This window comes from Puma concolor, chromosome D1 (genome assembly GCF_028749965.1).
Source record: "Puma concolor isolate L17-30 chromosome D1, mPumCon1.1.hap2, whole genome shotgun sequence".
In the NCBI taxonomy this organism is placed as follows: Eukaryota; Metazoa; Chordata; class Mammalia; order Carnivora; family Felidae; genus Puma; species Puma concolor.
The window spans coordinates 15,946,614-15,967,122 of record NC_141676.1 but is presented as its reverse complement, the minus strand read 5'-3'; the positions used below and the strand labels follow the sequence as shown (position 1 = coordinate 15,967,122).

At 41.1% G+C, this 20,509-nt stretch overlaps 1 protein-coding gene across 5 annotated transcripts in view; it reads right to left on the bottom strand.

Annotated features, from left to right (window-relative positions):
- Positions 1–19,734, bottom strand: part of FNBP4 (formin binding protein 4) — a 44,907-nt gene extending 25,173 nt beyond the window's left edge. For 2 of the 5 annotated variants that reach the window (XR_015240838.1, XM_086677416.1), the window contains exons 1-8: positions 19,428–19,734; positions 18,257–18,349; positions 11,445–11,581; positions 10,913–11,099; positions 8,276–8,423; positions 8,009–8,129; positions 4,168–4,509; positions 2,830–3,040 (exon numbers count right to left, since the gene is read on the bottom strand). Coding sequence is in view for 4 of the 5 variants with exons in the window: in XM_086677416.1 (XP_086533542.1) it covers positions 2,830–3,040; positions 4,168–4,509; positions 8,009–8,129; positions 8,276–8,423; positions 10,913–11,099; positions 11,445–11,581; positions 18,257–18,349; positions 19,428–19,662 (1,474 nt within the window). In the remaining variant the exon portion in view is untranslated. The remainder of the gene's footprint in view (positions 1–2,829; positions 3,041–4,167; positions 4,510–8,008; positions 8,130–8,275; positions 8,424–10,912; positions 11,100–11,444; positions 11,582–18,256; positions 18,350–19,427) is intronic. The other 3 variants (XM_086677417.1, XM_086677414.1, XM_086677415.1) reach the window with 3 other exon arrangements.
- Between the last annotated feature and the right edge of the window lie 775 nt (positions 19,735–20,509).

Sequence of the window (20,509 nt, the reverse complement as noted above, 5' to 3'; positions counted from 1 at the left end):
ACATTCATCTATTTATCTTTTCTAATCTATTCCAGGATACCATTACTTCAATTACTTATAAAAGCTAGGTTATCAAACCTGGGATACATAAAGGTTCTTCACAATATGAGTTTTGAAAAAAAGGGTTTCACTATCACAGCAGCATTAATTTTAAACTACCTGATAAAACTCCTTTCTAAACCGGTTAAGACCTGTAGACAATCTGTATCGGACCAAACTACTCTTCTGCTTGGTGATGTCTCTTTGGGAAACTTCCAAAGAGAACAGGTTTACCATCAACTTAAATGGAGTAAAAGACATGAACTGTTATGTTTGCTTACCACCTCTCTGTTATGTTTGCTTACCACCTAGATGTGTGCTTATCAAACTAATCCGCACATACAATATAAATCATTCTGTCATGAGGCTATCAAGTGATTTAAGAAATAACTAAATTTAAATACTTTTTCTTGACTCTGGTTAATCTTTGATGTAAAGAATAATGTGACTTTTAACATCACTTTCAATAACTTTTATTGGCCTAAGGTTTTTATTAAGTACTTAATCTTACATCTAATGGCCTTGCCCTTATTAATATTCCTTCTGCGTTTTCAAATTGAAACCGGGGTGCCTGAGTGGCTCAGTCGGTTGGGCGTCTGACTTCAGCTCAGGTCATGATCTCACAGTTTGTGCGTTTGAGCCCCGCGGCGGGCTCTGTGCTGACAGCTCAGAGCCTGGAGCCTACTTCCTATTCTGTGTCTCCTTCTTTCCCTGCCCCTCCCCCATTTGTGCTCTATCAAAAATAAATGTAAAAATAAAAAAAAAATTGTTTGAGACCAAATCTCTCCCCCCAACTTACCAGTTTGTAATTCATTTGTATATTAGACATCTTACATTTGCTGGCAGGTAAAAGACTTTAACAATTTAAAGCACTACTAGTGCTCTAAGACTTTTGCCTATTTCCAAGGGCAATTAGATAGGATCTATATACCCCTGGACCTAATAATATTATATCGCTAGGAATCCATACTATAATGACACTAAAATCTGCATAAAGATATATATATACCAAGATGTTTATTACAACATTGTTAAAGATATATATATACCAAGATGTTTATTACAACATTGTTTTTATTGTGAAGTACTGTATGTACATAATAAATATAAAGAATGAAATGAGCACTCAAGAAACCACAACCCAGCTTAGTGGAAAACTATCACAGGCACTTCTAAAGTTCACAGTGCCTCTGCCATCACATCCACATCAGATGTGATCTCTACCCTTGTGGTTTAAGTGCCTTCCTCTAGTTCCATCATGGAAAGATCTTTAAGCACAATATTTTTTACGATTTTCCAACTTACACACAGAGAATACAAACATATATGTTCTCCTGTAGCTTTTTAAATTCAACACTATTGTTTCTTAGATTCATTTTAATGCATATTAACTGTAGACCATTGACCTTTTTTCACGGTTGCTTAGTATTCAATTGCAAGAACACACTACTATTTATCCATTCTACCCTGGATGGACACTTGAATGGCTTGCTGGTATTACCTAATAATACAACTGCAGTATTACTTTTAAAAGTGAAACATGGACACAACTCAAATGTCCACTGATGAAGAAGAGTTAAATAAAAATATCTTTTGTACTTGGTGGTTAAAAACAGTAATTTTACACTTTAAGTATGTTTAACAATCCACATGGTTAATCTCACCTATGGCAAAAATTACACATGCACATGTACAGATTACACATATACACACAACCACAAATGAATACAGCGGAAAAGGTCTAGAAAGATATAGGTAAAGGACAGAGAAAACGGACTTCAGAGGTAAGGAATGCAAATCGGGAAAAGATGAAGGGGGACTTTAAGATTTTCACTTCATATTCTTCTATATGATTGAAAAAAATCTCAAACAAGGATGTCTGCATTTACTTATTACTGTGTTTTTGTTTATTTATCGTATTTTGACCATAACCCATAAAAGTATCTTTTGTTTAAGTACACCAAACTAAGGTCTAGTGCTCAAATCTTACTGCTAATTTTCCACTAAAGAATCAGGGTCAAATGGAGATTAAGATATTTGTTCTATTAACAGATTGGAAAGATGCAGCAGGGTCTCTACTACATTACCCTGAATAGAGATAAGTTGGGTCCTCATGAAAAGACTAATCTATCTAAACAAAAAACCAGAGAGAGCGCAGAGAGGAGGCTGGGCTTGGCAGAGGTAGTCCTTGCCTGCCTTGCTTACAAACAGAAACAGTGAGCTAATGAGAGCTCACGGACTTAATACAGATAAGGCAGTGGACACCTGGGTGGCTCAGTGGGTTAAGCGTCCAACTTCAGCTCAGGTCATGATCTTGCAGTTCATGAGTTCGAGCCCCACGTTGGGCTCTGTGCTAACAGCTCAGAGCCTGGAGCCTGCTTCAGATTCTGTGTCTCCCTCTCTTTGTCCCTCCCTTGCTTGTCCTACTCTCTCTCTCTCAAAAATAAATGAATAAAATGTTTAAAAAAAATACAGATAAGGCAGTTACCGTACCAAGATTTTTAAAAAGGGAGTGAATCTTGCTTGTCTGTTTTTGAGGGAGAGGTAGTCCCCAATCAGTAGTGAATCCCCAACCAAAGCTCCTGGAAAGGGAGCTTCCTTTTCACTTCTCTACTTTTCACAGAGCAGTTAAAGAAGTGAAAGGAAGCTCCCTTTCCAGCACTTCCATAAAAGGATGCAAGTGCTACCTCCTTCTTGCTGAAAAGGGAACAAAACACAAAACAAAACAAGGCTAAGGATTTCCCCTTTGTATCTTTCAACTCTGCAAATTTAACGTAAAACACGAATTACCAGTTTCCCCATTTTCTGGAGTCTCTCGTCCAGTTTTGCTAGAACTCCGGCTGGTAGATTCTGGACTGGTAGCTCGAACAAACATCTTCCATTTCCCCCTTTTAGACATAAGTCTACGCATTCCATCTTGAGACGCTGGCTGGCTGATGTCAGAACATGGACTAGACCCTGACACACTACCATCTCCTTCCTCCAAGGCTCGTAACTCTGCCTACAATGAACGTGACAACAAAGTTAGAGTGTTATTACCTGTTGGTCAACACTTAAGCATCTGTGAGACCAAGAATGATAACTGTGCATTATCAGAATTAAAATCCTTTGAGGACAGAAGTATTTAATACATTTTTTCCATCAGCGCCAAGCATTATGCTTGTTACTCAGCAAACACTTATTCATGATTGTAGTTAACAAATACCAATTTGAAAGGGAAAAGGTTCTAGAGATTCACTGAGACAAAGTTTCTAGTACATGAACACAATAGATAGAGTCTAACGTAGCTTGTCCCTGATAGCTTTAAATTTTTCAAAAGTGGAAAAGCTTAAAGGAGATATTGCTGTTATAACACCTGTTACATTTTTGATTCATACTCCAAACAGCATACAAAACTGTTTCAAGAAAAATCAGGGCAGGGGCACCTGGGTGGTTCGGTCGGTTAAGTGTCTGACTCTTGGTTTTGGCTCAGATCATGATCTCGTGGTTGTGGGATCAAGACCCGTGTGGGGGTCCATGATGAGCACTGTATGGAGCCTGCTTGGGATTCTCTCCCTCTCCTTCTTTCTGCCTCTACCTGGCTCACTCACACTCTCTCAAAAATAAACATTAAAAAAAAAAGAAAAAGAAAAAGAAAAATCAGGGCAGAAAACTGTAAAAATCAACTTCTCAATCAAGAAAATTTCCTGAGGACCATCTTTTTTGAAAGGAAGCACATGAAATTATGAGTTTCTCTTAATCTATTATCTTACAAGACCCATTTAACTATTTAAATAACGCCATAGGTGATCACTGGAAGTCAACCTGTACTTTAATTTAAAAACCAAGTTATCACTAAAAATCTACTATGCTCATTTGTTAAGAGTCTAAATCAAAGATAGTCATTCCTCACTGTATCTAGCTATCATTAAATCAGAGCAATGTCAGTCTTTATTAGTCAACTATCAAAAGCATCATCAGGAACCAAAAGAACTATAACTCGATAGTTAAGGTTTTTATTGCATCAGCTTAAACATATGTAGACAAAAGGTTGAGAAAAACAAAATCCCGGTAATGGCTATAAACAGAGCACAATGACCCCAGAGTGTGATAGTAATAGGGGAAAAAATGTACTTAACAAAAACTTACTTTTTTTCTTTCCAAAACCAGCTCCAATTCAAGGGTATCTTGTTCCTCTTCCTCTTCACTTTCTCCAGATTGAACAACACTGCAAAGATCCTCCTGAGAAGGATCTTCCATGTTGTCTAGTGTAATTTCCTGTGGCTTTATTATTGTTGCTGCTTCTTCTGCTGTCGTACTGGTTTCTTTCACTTCGGAAATGGGCTCTGATTCTTTACAAATTACTTTTCTTCTCCATCTCTCTTCTTCCTCTTTTATTCCCTCAGGCAGCAAAGGAGCAAGCAGTGATGCTGCCACCCCTTTCTTCTCCTCCTCACTATTTGAGAGAGCCTGAATTCCTTCATTTACTTCCTATAAATAAAATAATCTCATTTATTTTTCAAATGAAAAAATAAAAAAACTTTACCTGAATAAATATAACACACGCAATTGTTCATGCTAAAAATGACTGTTTTTCAATCACTGCATATTTTTTATATAATTTATTGTCAAACTGGTTTCCATACAACACCCAGCGCTCATCCCAACAGGTGTACTCCTCAGTGCCCATCACCCACTTTCCCCTCACCACCTCCCCATCAACCCTGTTTGTTCTCAGTATTTAAGAGTCTCTTACGGTTTGCCTCCTTCCCTCTCTGTAACTTTTTCCCCCCTTCCCCTCCCCCCATGGTCTCCTGTTTCTCAGGATCCACATGAGTGAAAACACATGGTATGTCTTTCTCTGCCTGACTTATTTCACTTAGCATAATACTCTCCAGTTCCATCCATGTTGCTACAAATGGCCAGATTTCATTCTTTCTCATTGCCAAGTAGTATTCCCTTATATATATAAACCACATCTTCTTTATCCATTTGTCAGTTGATGGACATTTAGGTTCTTTCCATAATTTGGCTATTGTTTAAAGTGCTGCTATAAACATTGGATACAAGTGCCCCTATGCATCAGCACTCCTGTATCCCTTGGGTAAATTCCTAGCAGTGCTATTGCTGGGTCACAGGGTAGATCTATTTTAATTTTTTGAGGAACCTTCACACACTGTTTTCCAGAGCAACTGCACCACTTAGTGCATATTATTTTCTTAATGTTTATTTATTTTTGAAAGGGGGGAAGGGGCAGAGAGAGGGGGAGACAGAGAATCCCAAGCAGGATCCCCACTGGCAGCACAAAGCACAACGCGGGGCACAGTCCCACGAAGTGTGAGATCATGACCTGAGCAGAAATTAAAAGTTGGCCATTCAACTGACTGAGCCACCCAGGCACCCCTCAATCACTGGATATGTAAATAAATATATATATATATATATTTTTTTTTTTTTTTTTAATTATCAACCTTCCTTTTTATTTATTTTGAGAAAGAGAGACAGCACATGCATGTACAAGCAGAGGAGAGGCTGACAGAGAGGGAAAGAGAATCCCAAGCAGGCTCCTCACTGTCAGAACAGAGCCTGATGTGGGGCTCCAACCCATGAACCGTGAGATCATGACCTGAGCCTAAATCAAGAGTTGGATGTTTAAATGACTGAGCCACCCAGGCGCCCCAACCATGGGATGTTCTTAAAAACCACAAACGGCCAACAGACTAGTATATATATTTGTACCATTTTCCTTACAAGTGTAAAATGCAAACATTGTTACTTGAGGAAAGCAGTGTTTTTTTTGTTTTATTTTGAATTTACATCCCAGTTAGCATATAGTGTAACAATGATTTCAGGAGTTGATTCCTTAATGCCCATTACCCATTTAGCCCATCCCCACAACCCCTCCAATAACTCTGTTGTTCTCCATATTTAAGAAGTCTCTTGGGGTGCCTGGGTGGCTCAGTCAGTTAAGTGTCTTGACTTTGGCTCAGGTCATCATCTCATGGTTTGTGGGTTTAAGCCCCACATTGGGCTCTGTGCTGACAGCTCAGAGCCTGGAGCCTCCTTCGGATTCTGTGTCTCGTTCTCTCTGCCCTTCCCCCACTTGTGCTCTGCTTCTCAAAAATAAATGTAAAAAAAAAATTTTTTTTTAAGAAGTCTTACATGTTTTGTCCCCCTCCCTGTTTTTATATTATTTTTCCTTCCCTTCCCTTATGTTCATCTGTTTTGTATCTTAAATTCCTCATATGAGTGAAGTCATATTTGTCTTTCTCTGGCTGATTGTACTTAGCATAATACCCTCTAGCTCCATCCCTGTAGCTGTAAATGGGAAGATTTCATTGTTTTTGATTGCCGAGTAATACTACATTGTATATATCTACCACATCTTCTTTATCCATTCATCCATCGATGGACATTTGGGATCTTTCCATACAAGGAAAGCAGTGTTTGAACTAGAACCTAGTTCTGGGTGTGATTCACACATATCCTTCCACCTATTCTCCCAAGTCAAAAGGCAAGTTAGCAAGAAGCAGATTTAAACAATTAAATAAAATCTAAGTTTTGTCAGTTATGTAACTGGATAAATCTCTACCCTCTTTTGTAAGATGACATAATTTCAGAGGTATGTTAGGAAAGTGACAAAGATAAAAGTGAAATGTGTTGTTATACCTATATTGCTCACTTCCTTCACTGGTATAATATTTAGTCCACCTCAAAAGAAAAATAGTCTATCTCCCGCCTGGAGTTGTAAAAACCAAATTGTTCCAAAATGTATGTATGTATGTACGTACGTACGTACGTACGTACGTATTTTTAAGTAGGCTCCACACCAACATGGGGACTGAACTCCCTTTCCTGAGACCAAGAGTTGCATACTATACTGACTGAGCCAGCCAGGCACCCCCTAAAAATATATGTTAATATACCTCCTATTTAAACCCATCATTTAAAAATTTAAGATACATGGGGCCCCTGGGTAGCTCAGTTGGTTAAGCGTCTGACTCTGGCTTGGGTCATTATGTCACAGTTCATGGGTTTGAGTCCCATGTCAGGCTCTGAGCTGACAGCTCAGAACCACCTACTAAGGATTCTATCTCTCCCTCTCTCTGCCCCTCCCTTACTCATGCTCTGTCTCTCTCAAAAATAAACATTAAAAAAAAATAAAAAATTCAAGACATGGGGAGCCTGGGTGGCTCAGTGGGTTGAGTGTCCAAGTAGATTTCGGCTTAAAACAAAAAAAACATGTGGGTTCCCAAAATAGAACTATTCTGAACTAGAGAAGGAGATCTGAAGCCTGCCTGCTTGGCTGCCCCCACATCCTTTTCATGATGACCCAATGAGCCTCTGTAGCACCCTAAAGCTCCAGAAGAACCAATGAACAGGGTAACTGTTATAAGGGCTACATATTAAACATAAACATCAAATAAAGCTTTAAGAAATATTTGTCCTATTTCACATCCAGTTATTTTTTTTTTTTTAATTTTTTTTTTCAACGTTTTTTTATTTTTGGGACAGAGAGAGACAGAGCATGAACGGGGGAGGGGCAGAGAGAGAGGGAGACACAGAATCGGAAACAGGCTCCAGGCTCCGAGCCATCAGCCCAGAGCCTGACGCGGGGCTCGAACTCACAGACCGCGAGATCGTGACCTGGCTGAAGTCGGACGCTTAACCGACTGCGCCACCCAGGCGCCCCTCACATCCAGTTATAAAATACTAACAGAAAGCTTCTATACCTGTGCCAGAGCAAGAGTCAAGTTCTTTAGATTTAAAATAAGCAAATGAGGGGCATCTGGATGGCTAAGTCGTTTAAGCGTCCAATTCTGGATTTCAGCTCAGATCATGATCTCGCAGTCTGTGGGTATGAGCCCCATGTAAGAGCCTGCTTGGGATTCTTTCCTCTCTCTTTCCCTCCCCCCGCCAAAAATAAATAAGCATTTATAAAGAAATAAATAAGTATGCAAGCAAGCAAATGAGATATGTTGTAACTTACCTTTTTGACTTCTCGCTTGGCTATGACTTGTCCACTTTTACTACTGGAAACAGAAACGTTCTTCTCCTTTGTATACACATCTGTATTAACCACAAAACTAGCTTCAGCACCTGTTACAGAACTGAAAAAAAAAAAAAAATATATATATATATATATATATATATATATAAATATACACTTAGTAAGAGAAACAAAAGGCAAACATCATCAACAAGAGAAAGACTCTAACTTCTTCCTAGGTAATTTCTTCTGTAAGTCTATTCTTACCTGGGCTGGTAATGTTGTAATCCCTGTACCTGGGTGGCAAGATACTGGGGTAACTCCCAAGTCACTTCATTTGTTTGTGTGTTCCAATAATAATAGCATCCTGTGTTCTCATCCCAGACTTCCTGCCAATCTCCCATCTCAATTCCAACTAGAAGAAAGATAAATTTTAAAAACCAAAAATTTCTCATCAACAAAACTAAAAAGCAACCTACTGAATACGGTAAGATATTTATTAATGATATAACTGATAAAGGGAGAATATCCAAAATATATAAAGAACTTGTTCAACTCAACAAGCAAAAAACAAATAATCCAAATAAAAATGGGCAAGACATGAACAGACATTTTTCCAAAGGTGACATCCAGATGGCCAACAGACACAGAAAAAGACGCTCAACATCACTCATCATCAGGGAAATCAAGTCAAAATACAATGAGGTGTCACCTCACACCTCTCAGAATGGCTAAAATCAGAAACACAAGAAACAGCGCTGGTGAGGATGTGGAGAAAAAGGAACCCTCCCCATGCCGTTGGCTGGAATATAAACCAGTGCAGCCATTGTGGAAAACCGTACAGAGGTTCCTCAAAATATTAAAAATAGGGGTGCCTGGGTGGCTCGGTCGGTTGTGTCCAACTTGGTTTTGGCTCAGGTCATGATCTTATGGGTTCATGGGATTGAGCCCTGTGTTGGGCTCTGTGCTCACAGCGCAGAGCCTACTTTGGGATTCTCTCTCCTTCTGTCTCTGCCCCTTCCCTGCTCACCAGCACATGCACAAGTACCCCCTCTCTCACAAAATAAATAAACATTAAAAAAAAAAACAACCTACTATACAATCTAGTAATTGCATTACTTGGCATTTATTCAAAGAACACAAATACTAGTTTGAAAGTATATATGCACCCCTATGTTTATTGTAGCATAATCTACAATAGACAAATTATGGAAGCAGCCCAAGTACCTATTTATAAATGAACAAAGAAGTGGTATATACACAATGGAATAGTATTCAGCCATAAAAAGGAATGAAAGCTTGCCATTTTTTTTTTTTTTTTTAATTTTTTTTCAACGTTTATTTATTTTTGGGACAGAGAGAGACAGAGCATGAACGGGGGAGGGGCAGAGAGAGAGGGAGACACAGAATCGGAAACAGGCTCCAGGCTCTGAGCCATCAGCCCAGAGCCTGACGCGGGGCTCGAACTCACAGACCGCGAGATCGTGACCTGGCTGAAGTCGGACGCTTAACCGACTGCGCCACCCAGGCGCCCCGAAAGCTTGCCATTTGTAACAATGCAGACAGAGCTAGAAAGTATAATGCTAAGAAAAGTAAGTCAGAGAAAGACAAATACGATATTTCACTCATGTGGAATTTAAGAAATAAAACAGATGAGCAAAGGCAAAGAAATAGAGAGACAAATGAAGAAAGACTAACTATAGAGAACAAACTGATGATTACTAGAGGGTGCGGGAGGAGGGGAAACGGGTGAAATTGGTGATAGGTATTAAGAAGTGCACTTTGACGAGCACAAAATAATGGATAGAATCTTGAATTATTATACTGTACACCTGAAACTAATATGACACTGTATGTTAACTATACTGGAATTAAAATAAAAAATTTTAAAAATTAAAAAAGGAAGCATAAATTTCTCCACAATTCCCACTTTATACCCCAACTCAGCTCTAAAGCTATTAACAATCTAACACAAGGTTCCTCAACTTTTGCAATGTTAACATTTGGGCTGGATAATTCTTTGTTGTGGTGAGGGTAGTCCCATGTAGTGTTTAGCATCCTGGATTCTACCCACTAGATGCACTAACAGTTCCCCACCCCTTGGTGTAACAACCAAATATGTCTAGGGACACAGTCAAATGTCCCCTGGAGGTCTAACTCCTCCTTCCCAAATCATTTTTGCACAAATTACTTAAAAAAGTTTGACAAGGGCGCCTGGGTGGCTCAGATGGTTAAGAGTCCAACTTCAGCTCAGGTCATGATCTTACAGTTCGTGGGTTCAAGCCCCATGTCGGGCTCTGTGCTGACAACTTGGGAGCCTGGAGCCTGCTCCAGATTGTGTCTCCCTCTCTCCCTGCCCCTCTCCCACTCACATTCTATTTCTCTCTCAAAAATAAATAAGCATTTTGAAAAATTAAAAAAAAAAAGACAAAGAATTATTTAAGGATTCTGGAGTTTTTTGGTTTTTTTTAAGTGTTTATTTTTGAGGGGAGTGGGAGGGGCAGAGTGAGGGAGATAGAGGATCCAAAGCAGGCTCTGTACTGACAACACGGGGCTCAAAACCATGAACGATGACATTGTGACCTGAGCCAAACTCAGACACTTAACCAACGGAGCCACCCAGGTGCCCCCAAAAAAGAACCTTTAAAATAATGGCCTTACTGCTTCGGATTCTGTGTCTCCCTCTCTCTGCCCCTCCTCTGCTCATATTCTGTCTCTAAAATTAACATTAAAAAAACAAGTAAATAAAATAAATAATGGCTTTAATTATTCACTTGGCATAAAATTGCAACTGGTTAAAAGTCTGCTAAAGCATATGGGCTTTCATCCTTGGGAATTTCAATGCCTAGAACACCTTTGAAAATTACACTTGACTTCTTTAAAAAATCAAAGTATCAAACTTACCTCCTGCAAGTGAACACTGAGTATCATATTGCCACCCTGCTGTCTGAGTGGAGTCTGTTCCATTTGAAGTGGTAGAACTAAGGGCAGATGTTGCTGATTCCTTTGGCTCTGGTCTAGGTGGAGTTGGAGGTGGAGCAGAGGCTCCTACAGGAGCTGTAGGCTGAGGTGCTGTTATAGCATCAATCTCCTTTAGTATGGAAATAGTAACAAATGCATTAATAACCTCAAAACTAGAACACTGAGAAAATGACAATCACCATAAAAAAAATTCTGTATGATCAAGTCTCAGCTTAAACTAAAACTCTCAATTTCCAATTATGTAAAAGATCCCCAAACACTTTAATTCTCCATTTTTCTCCTCCTTACAATCTTTACAAAAAAGAGATGACTGAGATGGGGAGGGACTAAGGAAGAGATGTGGAAGGGGAGAAAGAAGACGGAAACACGGAAACTGACAAGCAGGCTAACCACTTGAGATCCAGGTCCCAAAGTGGCTTCAACAGCTAAAAAGCCAAACAAAAGCACCACTAACCGCTAAGAAGTTGGCCAATGTACTATCAATATCGGTTGACTGGTTTCCATTTGTCTCTTTGGACTGTGCTGGTTTTTCTGAAACATCACTCTCATCATCATCACTGTCCGCATATGCACCAAGTAAGCACAGACCTCCTAGAAAGAAAAGGGTAAATGTTAGTGACAACAATGCCAGTATGCTCCAGGAAGAAAAATATGACCTTGTTCTTCACTCAGAGTTTACAATTAGTTTACTTACAGATTAGAACACAGCCTCAAAATGAGTCATCACTGAACTACCACAGAGAAAGAAATTATAATATGCATTTAGAGCTAATAAAACCATCCACATAGCTACTTGACATCCTTCTCAAAATACACAATCAATCAACCTCATCCTCTTTCAAAATAGCACAGAGTAAATCCTGATTTTAGAATTCGTAGGGGTGCCTGGGTGGCTCAGTTGGTTAAGTTTCCAACTCTTGATTTCGGCTCAGGTCACGATCTTGTGGTTCATGGGATTGAGCCCCACATTGGGCTCTGCGCTGACATCTCAGAGCCTGCTTGGGATTCTGTCTCCCTCTCTCTCTCTGCACCTCCCCTGCTTGTACATGTTCGCTATCAAAAATAAATAAACATTAAAAAAAAAAGGAATTTGGGGCGCCTGGGTGGCGCAGTCGGTTAAGCGTCCGACTTCAGCCAGGTCACGATCTCACGGTCTGTGAGTTCGAGCCCTGCGTCGGGCTCTGGGCTGATGGCTCAGAGCCTGGAGCCTGTTTCCAATTCTGTGTCTCCCTCTCTCCCTGCCCCTCCCCCGTTCATGCTCTGTCTCTCTCTGTCCCAAAAATAAATAAACGTTGAAAAAAAAAAAAAATTAAAAAAAAAAAAAAAAAAAGGAATTTGTTGATTTATGTGTCCATCTGAAGCAACAAAGCTGATTGGGGTTTAATAGATGAAACAGATTTTCAAAGCTAAAAATCTTTTCCAATTTTTCCTCAAACAAGAAGGGACTAATTATAATGGAAATCAAAGTGCTAGAACCAAAACAAACAAACAACCAAAACCCCGCCAGAACCAATCTTCAATGTCTTCCTCAAACTTAAGAGGTATCAGATATAGCTTCTGTAATGCTGCTATGTATGCCATTTCCCTCTGTACGACCTGTGGCCACTCTAATGTTAAAATTAAGCAAGCATAGGGGCGCCTGGGTGGCTCAGTCCATTGAGCGACCAACTTTGGCTCAGGTCATGATCTCACGGTTTGTGAGTTTGAGCCCCACATCGGGCTCTGTGCTGATAGCCAGGAGCCTGGAGCCTGCTTCAGATTCTGTGTCTCCCTCTCTCTCTGCCCCTTCCCCACTCATGCTCTGTCTCTCTGTATCTCAGAAATAAACATTAAAAAAAATCTTAATTAAGCAAGTATATATTCTCTTTTTACATCTAATTTTATTGTAACAGATACATTAAATGTTAAACTCCAGCCAACTTTTCAGCTATCACTAAGACTAAATTTCCCAGCGTCTGGCAACAGCCTATGTTCTCTGTAAATATTTGGTAAATGAACAGATTTATCAGAAGTAAAATCTAGTTGTATCATAATTCCATAAATGAATTCATGAGATCCCTTAAAAATAAACATTAGGTTGCTTCATTTATCATAGGTGTCCACATTCATTGTTTTAGTCCTATCAATCTTGCCTTCATTATCTTTAGCATACATGTAAAGTTCTTGCACTAAATACCAATTTAAAAAATTTAAGTTTATTTATTTATTTATTTAGAGAGAGAGAGACACAGAGTGCACACAAGAGACAGCACAAGTAGGGAAGGACAGAGAGGAGGAGACAGAATCCCAAGCAGGCTCTGCACCATCACCGCAGTGCTAGATGCAGAGCTTGGGGGTCAAATTCACGAACTGTGAGATCATGACCTGAGCTGAGATCAAGAGTCAGACACTTAACCGATTGAGACACCCAGGCACCCCAAATTTCTAAAATATTCAAAGCTCACTAGAAAGATTTTTTTTTTAATGTTTATTTATTTTTTGAGAAAGAGACAGAGTGTGAGTGGGGAAGGGGCAGAGAGAGAGGGAAACAAAATCCTAAGCAGGCTCTGAGCTGTCAGCACACAGCTCAATGCGGGGCTCAAACCCACAAGCTGTGAGATCATGACCTGAGCTGAAGTCAGATGCTTAACTGACTGAGCCACCCAGATGCCCTAAAAAGGTTTTTTTTTTTTTTTTTTTTTTTTTTTTTTTTTTTAAGTGAGAAAGGGAGAATGAGCAGGGGAGAGGGGCAGAGGAAAAGAGAGAGAATCTTAAGTAGTCCACAAGCTCATCACAGAGCTCGACGCAGGGCTCCATCCCAGGACTCTGGGATCAAGACCGAAACAAAAATCAAGTCAGATGCTCAACCAACTGAGCCATTCAAGAGCCCCCATAAATTATTATTTTTTTTAACATTTATTTCTTTTTGAGAGACGGAGATAGAGCACGAGTGGGGGAGGGGCAGAGAGAGAGGAAGACACAGAATCTGAAACAGGCTCCAGGCTCTGAGCTGTCAGCATGGAGCCTGACACAGGGTTCAAACTCAAACTGTGAGATCATGACCTGAGCCGAGGTTGGACGCTTAACCGACTGAGCCACCCAGGTGCCCTAAATTGGTTCTTTCTTTTTTTTTTTTTTCAATTTTTTTTTTTTCAACGTTTATTTATTTTTGGGACAGAGAGAGACAGAGCATGAACGGGGGAGGGGCAGAGAGAGAGGGAGACACAGAATCGGAAACAGGCTCCAGGCTCTGAGCCATCAGCCCAGAGCCCAACGCGGGGCTCAAACTCACGGACCGCGAGATAGTGACCTGGCTGAAGTCGGACGCTTAACCGACTGCGCCACCCAGGCGCCCCATCTTTTTTTTTTTTTTTTTTTAATGTTTATTTATTTTTGAGACAGAGAGAGACAGAGCATGAACAGGGGAGGGCCAGAGAGCGAGGGAGACACAGAATCTGAAGCAGGCTTCAGGCTCTGAGCTTCCAGCACAGAGCCTGACGCAGGGCTCAAACTCACGGACCGTGAGATCATGACCTGAGCCAAAGTCGGACGCTTAACCGACTAAGCCACCCAGGCACCCCTAAATTGGTTATTTCTTAAGAATAATCTGGTAACACATACCAAAAGCCACAAAACTCCAAGTTTCTTTAAGATAGATAATCCCATCTTTGAGAATACAACCCCAAGGAATAACTAAAAAAAAATTTCACACAAAGCTTCTGACAACTTTATTTAAATAATGAAAGCTGTAAACAACTCAAATGCTCTCAAATAGGGGACTGGCAAAACAAATTATAGCATGGAACCTGATGCAATATTAATTTATGATTAATCACATTACAGGATTACATGCAAAAATGCTAACGGGACAAAAACTAAACACTAAAGGAATAAAAGGAAGATAAAAGCAAGCCATGAGATGCATGTTAAGTTCTAATCACACCTATGAAAATTTAGTCCATCAATGATAAGGAACAGGAATGAATTTAGAGCTGATACTGAAAATAAAGTCCTAATATTATGTAAACTTGCTTAATCTTAAAAAAAATAAACAAAAGCTTCATAGGACCATAACCCAGACTACTATTGAGATGATACAGCTATTTAAAACCAGGACATTCTTGGGGCACCTGGGTGGCTTGGTTGGTTAAGTGTCCGACTTCGGCTCAGGTCATGATCTCACGGTCCGTGAGTTCGAGCCCTGCTTCAGGCTCTGTGCTGACAGCTCAGAGCCTGGAGCCTGTTTCAGATTCTGTGTCTCCCTCTCTCTCTGCCCCTCCCCTGTTCATGCTCTGTCTCTATCTCAACGTAAATAAACATTAAAAAAAAAATTAAAAAAAAATAGTAAAATAAAACCAGGACATTCTTTGAAGCCATAGTCCTTAGCAGTCTTTTACTGAAAGGGGTGCTGGCTGCTGAAACCTCAATAGGCTTACCTTTAATGGATGGTGCCACAGAATTTATAGTGCAAATCAACTACATTAGGTAGAAAATTATTTCTTAGGTATAAACTTAACTTGATAAGCTTCAAACAGTAACTATTATTTTTCTAATACGTCTACTATTGCCTCAAAACATCGTCTGAACAGTGTTTCAATCCTTTTGGTTACAGAAACTACTAAAAATAAATATAATAAAAACTATGGACCCTCTTCCAGGAAAACACACCCGAGTGTAGAATTTTAGCCAATTTACAGACTTCTGACACTCATCAGTGGAGCTACATTACCCTTTCCTAGATGATGCTGAAATATCAATGACTATCATAGTAGTCAACTGATCTAACTTCAGAGCTTACTCTGAATTTTTTTTTTAATTTTTTTTAACATTTATTTATTTTTGAGACAGAGAGCATGAACAGGGGAGGGTCAGAGAAAGAGGGTGACACAGAATCTGAAACAGGCTCCAGGCTCTGAGCTGTCAGCACAGAGCCCGACGCGGGGCTCGAACCCACAGACCGCGAGATCATGACCTGAGCCGAAGTCGGACGCCCAACTGACTGAGCCACCCAGGCGCCCCTGAATTTTTCTTAATTTCATATGCATATTACCATAATATTCTTCTGCATGAAAATATTAGCTATGCTTGCTGTACTGTATTATTTAAGTTTATTTATTTTAAGAGAGAACTCTCGTGATCAGTATAGGGGAGGAGCAGAGAGAGAGAAAGGGAGAGAGAGAATCCAAAGCAGGCTCTGCCCTGTCAGCACAGAGCCCGATGGGGGGGCATGACCTGAGCCAAAATCAAGAGTTGAAGGCTTGACCAACCAACTGAGCCACCAAGGTGCTCTACTGTATTATAAAAACATACTTTAACAACTTAAGATTTATACTTCATTTCTGTGGAAAGAAATTTGGCATGTTTCTAGTGATAAAGGTAAAATTCTTTAAAATCATCTAAAAAAAAAAAGGAAAATTCTTGAGTATCTACTCTAATAGCTATAGAAGCCATACAAATAATAGAAAATGGTTTCACTTTGGGTTTTGTTTGACACATTTTTCCTGAGTATCACAACTGGTAGGTTAAGAACTGAATAAAGCAGATACCTTATGTTTCAGGATGAAGTTGGACAGAATGAAAATAGTTCTATTCACAAGGCACATGAAGGGCTGAAATGCTGACAGAGCAATTCAAGAAATTTCTTCTTGGAACATTAAATTTCTATTCATCATAGAAAACTCAAAATAACATACATAGTTTACAAATATAAAATGGTATTTCCTAGTTCTGAAATTTCTCTTACAACCAAGTTTTAGCTTTTCTAAACGACCCTATTTTTTTTACATGGCAACTGGGAGGAAAGGAGAACAAACTTCTATTATCTCAGGTGTCATGTCTGGACAGAACTCCAAACTGAAAGAATAAAATTATTACCAATTATAAAATATTTAGTATCAAGGGGTGCCTGTGTGGCTTAGTTGGTTAAGCATCCAACTCAGGTCATGATCTCACAGTTTGTGGATTCAAACTCCGTGTTGGGCTCTGTGCCGTTGGCATGGAGCCTGCCTGGGATTCTCTCTCTCCCAAAAAATAAACTTAAAAAAAAATTTAGTATCAAAACATATTTTAATCTTTCAAGATATATAAAGACTAGCAAAAACTAACATTCTTGGCACTTGCTGTGTATTTGAACTTTATGTACCCTGTTCAATTTAATCTTCAAAACAACTTAGGGCTGGCTGATTCAGAAAAAGAAATTATTTTTAATATTTATTTTGAGAGAGACAGAGAGAGACAGAGAGCGAGCGAGCAGGGGAGGGGCAGAGTGAGGGAAAGAGAAAATCCCAAGCAGGCTCCAAGCTGTCAGCACAGAGCCTGACCCCGGGTTTGATCCCATGACCCCCCAGATCATGACCTGAACAGAAACCAAGTCTTGGGACACTTAACCAACTGCGCCACCCAGGTGCCCTCCCATAAGATTTATTTTATGGATGAATGCACTCCCAAGGTATTAGCATTAATGCTGGAGTGCCAATTTGAGACCAGGTTTATCTACAAAACCACTGTTGCAAATATTCCTTCACACTTAATAATTATTTATTTTTAAGACTTTATTCTTTTAAGTAATATCTATAACCAAGGTCCGGCTCAAACTCACAACACTGAGATCAAGACTCACACCCTCTGAGCCTGGGGGGGCTCAGCTGGTTAAGTGTCCGACTTTGGTTCAGGTCATCATCTCATAGTTCGTGAGTTCAAGTCCCACATCGGACTCTGTGCTGACAGCTCAGAGCCTGGAGCCTGCTTTGGATTCTGTGTCTCCCTCTCTGCCCCTTCCCTGCTCGTGTTCTCCCTCTCTAAGGATAAACAAATATTAAAAAAAAAAAAAAAAAAAAAAAAAAAAGAGTCACAGGCTCTACTGACTGAGCCAGCCAAGTGCCCCTAAAAAATATTTAATAAGAGCAATTTTCAGCTCCACAAACATTTGCTAGGTACCAACCAAAGCATAGTGCCGGAAAAGAAATGCACAGAATGAAAGACATCCTTGGTATCCCTAAAGAACATCAAGCTAGTGGGGGAGCCAGAAAATTACAAACTAGGATTAGAAGAAAAATAGTAAAAGGTATTTTGGCTACAGAAAAAAAAGCAACAACAAACCTTACTTTGGTTTAAGTGTATATACCAGCAAGCCATCACATACAAAAATTTAGTTTATTTTCAAAAATGTTAAATTTCCATTTTACGGGAGAAATGTAAGCAGCACCGAAGCATTCAACAAAATATATACAAACCCAATCTGACCCTAATGAAAGACCTTGTAGAAAAGATGAAAAAAAAAAAGTGTACCTGTTGCTTTAACGGCTGTAGGTCTGGTGGTCATGACTGGTGGTTTGGAAGGATTCTGAACTCTGGGAACCTCCACCACCACTTCCTGTTCATCTGGATTTTAAAAAGGTACAAAAGAAAACTACAGTTAGACGGTGGACCAGAGAAAACACTACAGGTGACAAAACAATCTTTGATTTGACCTTTCAAATCTCAATTTCACCAACTTGAAAACAGGGTGTGTAAATCCATCACTGACCCAAATAACTGGGAGATGATAAACAAGCAGAGCTAGACTCTTCCACGTGACTAGCGACTTTCAGGACACGATGATGGTACATAAAAGTATACCTTAAGTCATTCAAAATTTTAAAAATACACAGACACAGAACAAATCTTCTCGGGGATACCACTGGGCCTTTAAACAAGCATAGCCAATGGAAACCGGTTTAAGTTATATTTAAAAAATAAAATAAAATAAAATAAAATAAAATAAAATAAAATAAAATAAAAATAAGCAAGGCTAGCCATAGCATTTTTCCCCCCTACAGTAACTACCAAGGGGATATTTTAGCGCCTGAAAAGGTCCCGGCTTCTCGGGCGTCTGGCCCCGTAGCAGCGCGCTGAACAGGTACTCTTAATCCAAGAACCATTCCGGGGAGAAACCAACAAGTACTTGGGAACCCACAAGCGCCACTTCTGCAGGAATTTTGGGGTTACCTACCCATTTGGAGTTACGTTCGCTTTGACTGGCATAATAAAATGGGTGTACTCACTTCTAAAGGGTCCCTCTCAGTTTCAACAAAAACGAAGGTAAAAGCACAGGACGTGTAGAAAAGGGCAGGTTTCCTATCTCCAGGCCTCGGAAGCGAAGCCCGGACTCCAACAAATATCCCCTGAAGTTATGCAAACCCGAGCGCCGACGCTGAGGAGACTCGGGAGGCCAGGCCAACCCCTGCACCAGAGATGGCGCCCCTCGGGCGGGCGGGCCGGAGCGCGCGGCGCCGCCGGCCCCTTCCGCCGCCTTTGGGGCCCACATCGGTCCTCCCCTCGGGACCCACGCAGCAGGCCTCGGATGCGGAGCAAGCCCACCCGCCCTGGTTTCTCTTCCTCCCAAGGCCCTGCCCTAGGCCGCAAGCCCCGAGCTCGAGTTTCGGAAGCCCCACCTAGGTGCCGGAGTTCCCTCGCGCACCTTTACCTTCTGAAGGCGAGTCGTCTGGGGCCGCGGCGGCAGTAGTCACCGTGGTCGTCGTCGTCGTCGTCGGTGGCGCCGCCGGAGCTGGCTGGCTGGGCGCCGCCGCCGTCGAATCCGGCTCCGTGTCGGGTTCCGGCTCCGGGTCCCTTCCCGGGGTGCTGCTACGGGGACCCGGCGGAGAGAGCTGCAGAATAGGCCTGCGGCCGGGTACCGCCCGGGACTTCTTCCCCATCGCGAGCCTGAGCGCGAGCCGCAAGCGTCGGGCAGCCGAGAGGGGCGGGCGCTCGGCGCGGCGCTGCGTAATCAATATTCATGCACCGCGACACCGCCTCCTCAGAGAATCTGCTTTTAACCGGCGGAACGGGCGCCCGCGCAAGCGCCCTGGGTCCTGTACACTATTCTGGCTCCTCCTTCCAGGGAGGCAGGGCGGGCTTTACCCACGGTGCTAGGCGATTGGCTGTTTTGATCCATTGAAGGAGCCAGTAGCCAGTGGAAAAGGAAAAAGAGTGAGAGTCAAGCCAATAGCGCGGAAGAGCCTGAGTTAGAACGACTTCCCATTACGAACTCCACCCATGCGTCTTTTGCGGAGTCTTTTCTTTATGCCCCTTGTCCTCCATCTTGTCCCTATTCTCTGCATGCGGTTGGTTGTTTTTGTGTGTGTGTGCTTTGGGAGGTTGCCGTGCTTTCCGAGTCCTTCCGAGTTTCGTCCTGATTATTGTGGGTTACTTGGGGTATAATATTGAACACTGAATAAAATAGTGGGTCTTTTATGCTTTTGTAAGTGTTTTCTTAGAGCACAAATCTGATGTCTCATTGGGTTACTTACCAGCTGGAAAAAAATCACACTAGACATTGTACTTCATAAGAGGGAAAGTCCTAAATTGTTGCGATGGTTTACAGCTTTCCCAATCTGGCCCATTGGTATCCTCAACCTGCTTCATCGTCCTTTAGCACTCTCCCCTCCCTCTCCCCTTCTTCCCTCCTCTGGAGCCAGCCACTTGGACGCTAGCTGGAATACAGCATGGCAATGGGAAATTCTCCATTACTCAAGACCTAGTGCACTCGAGATTCCGTAAACT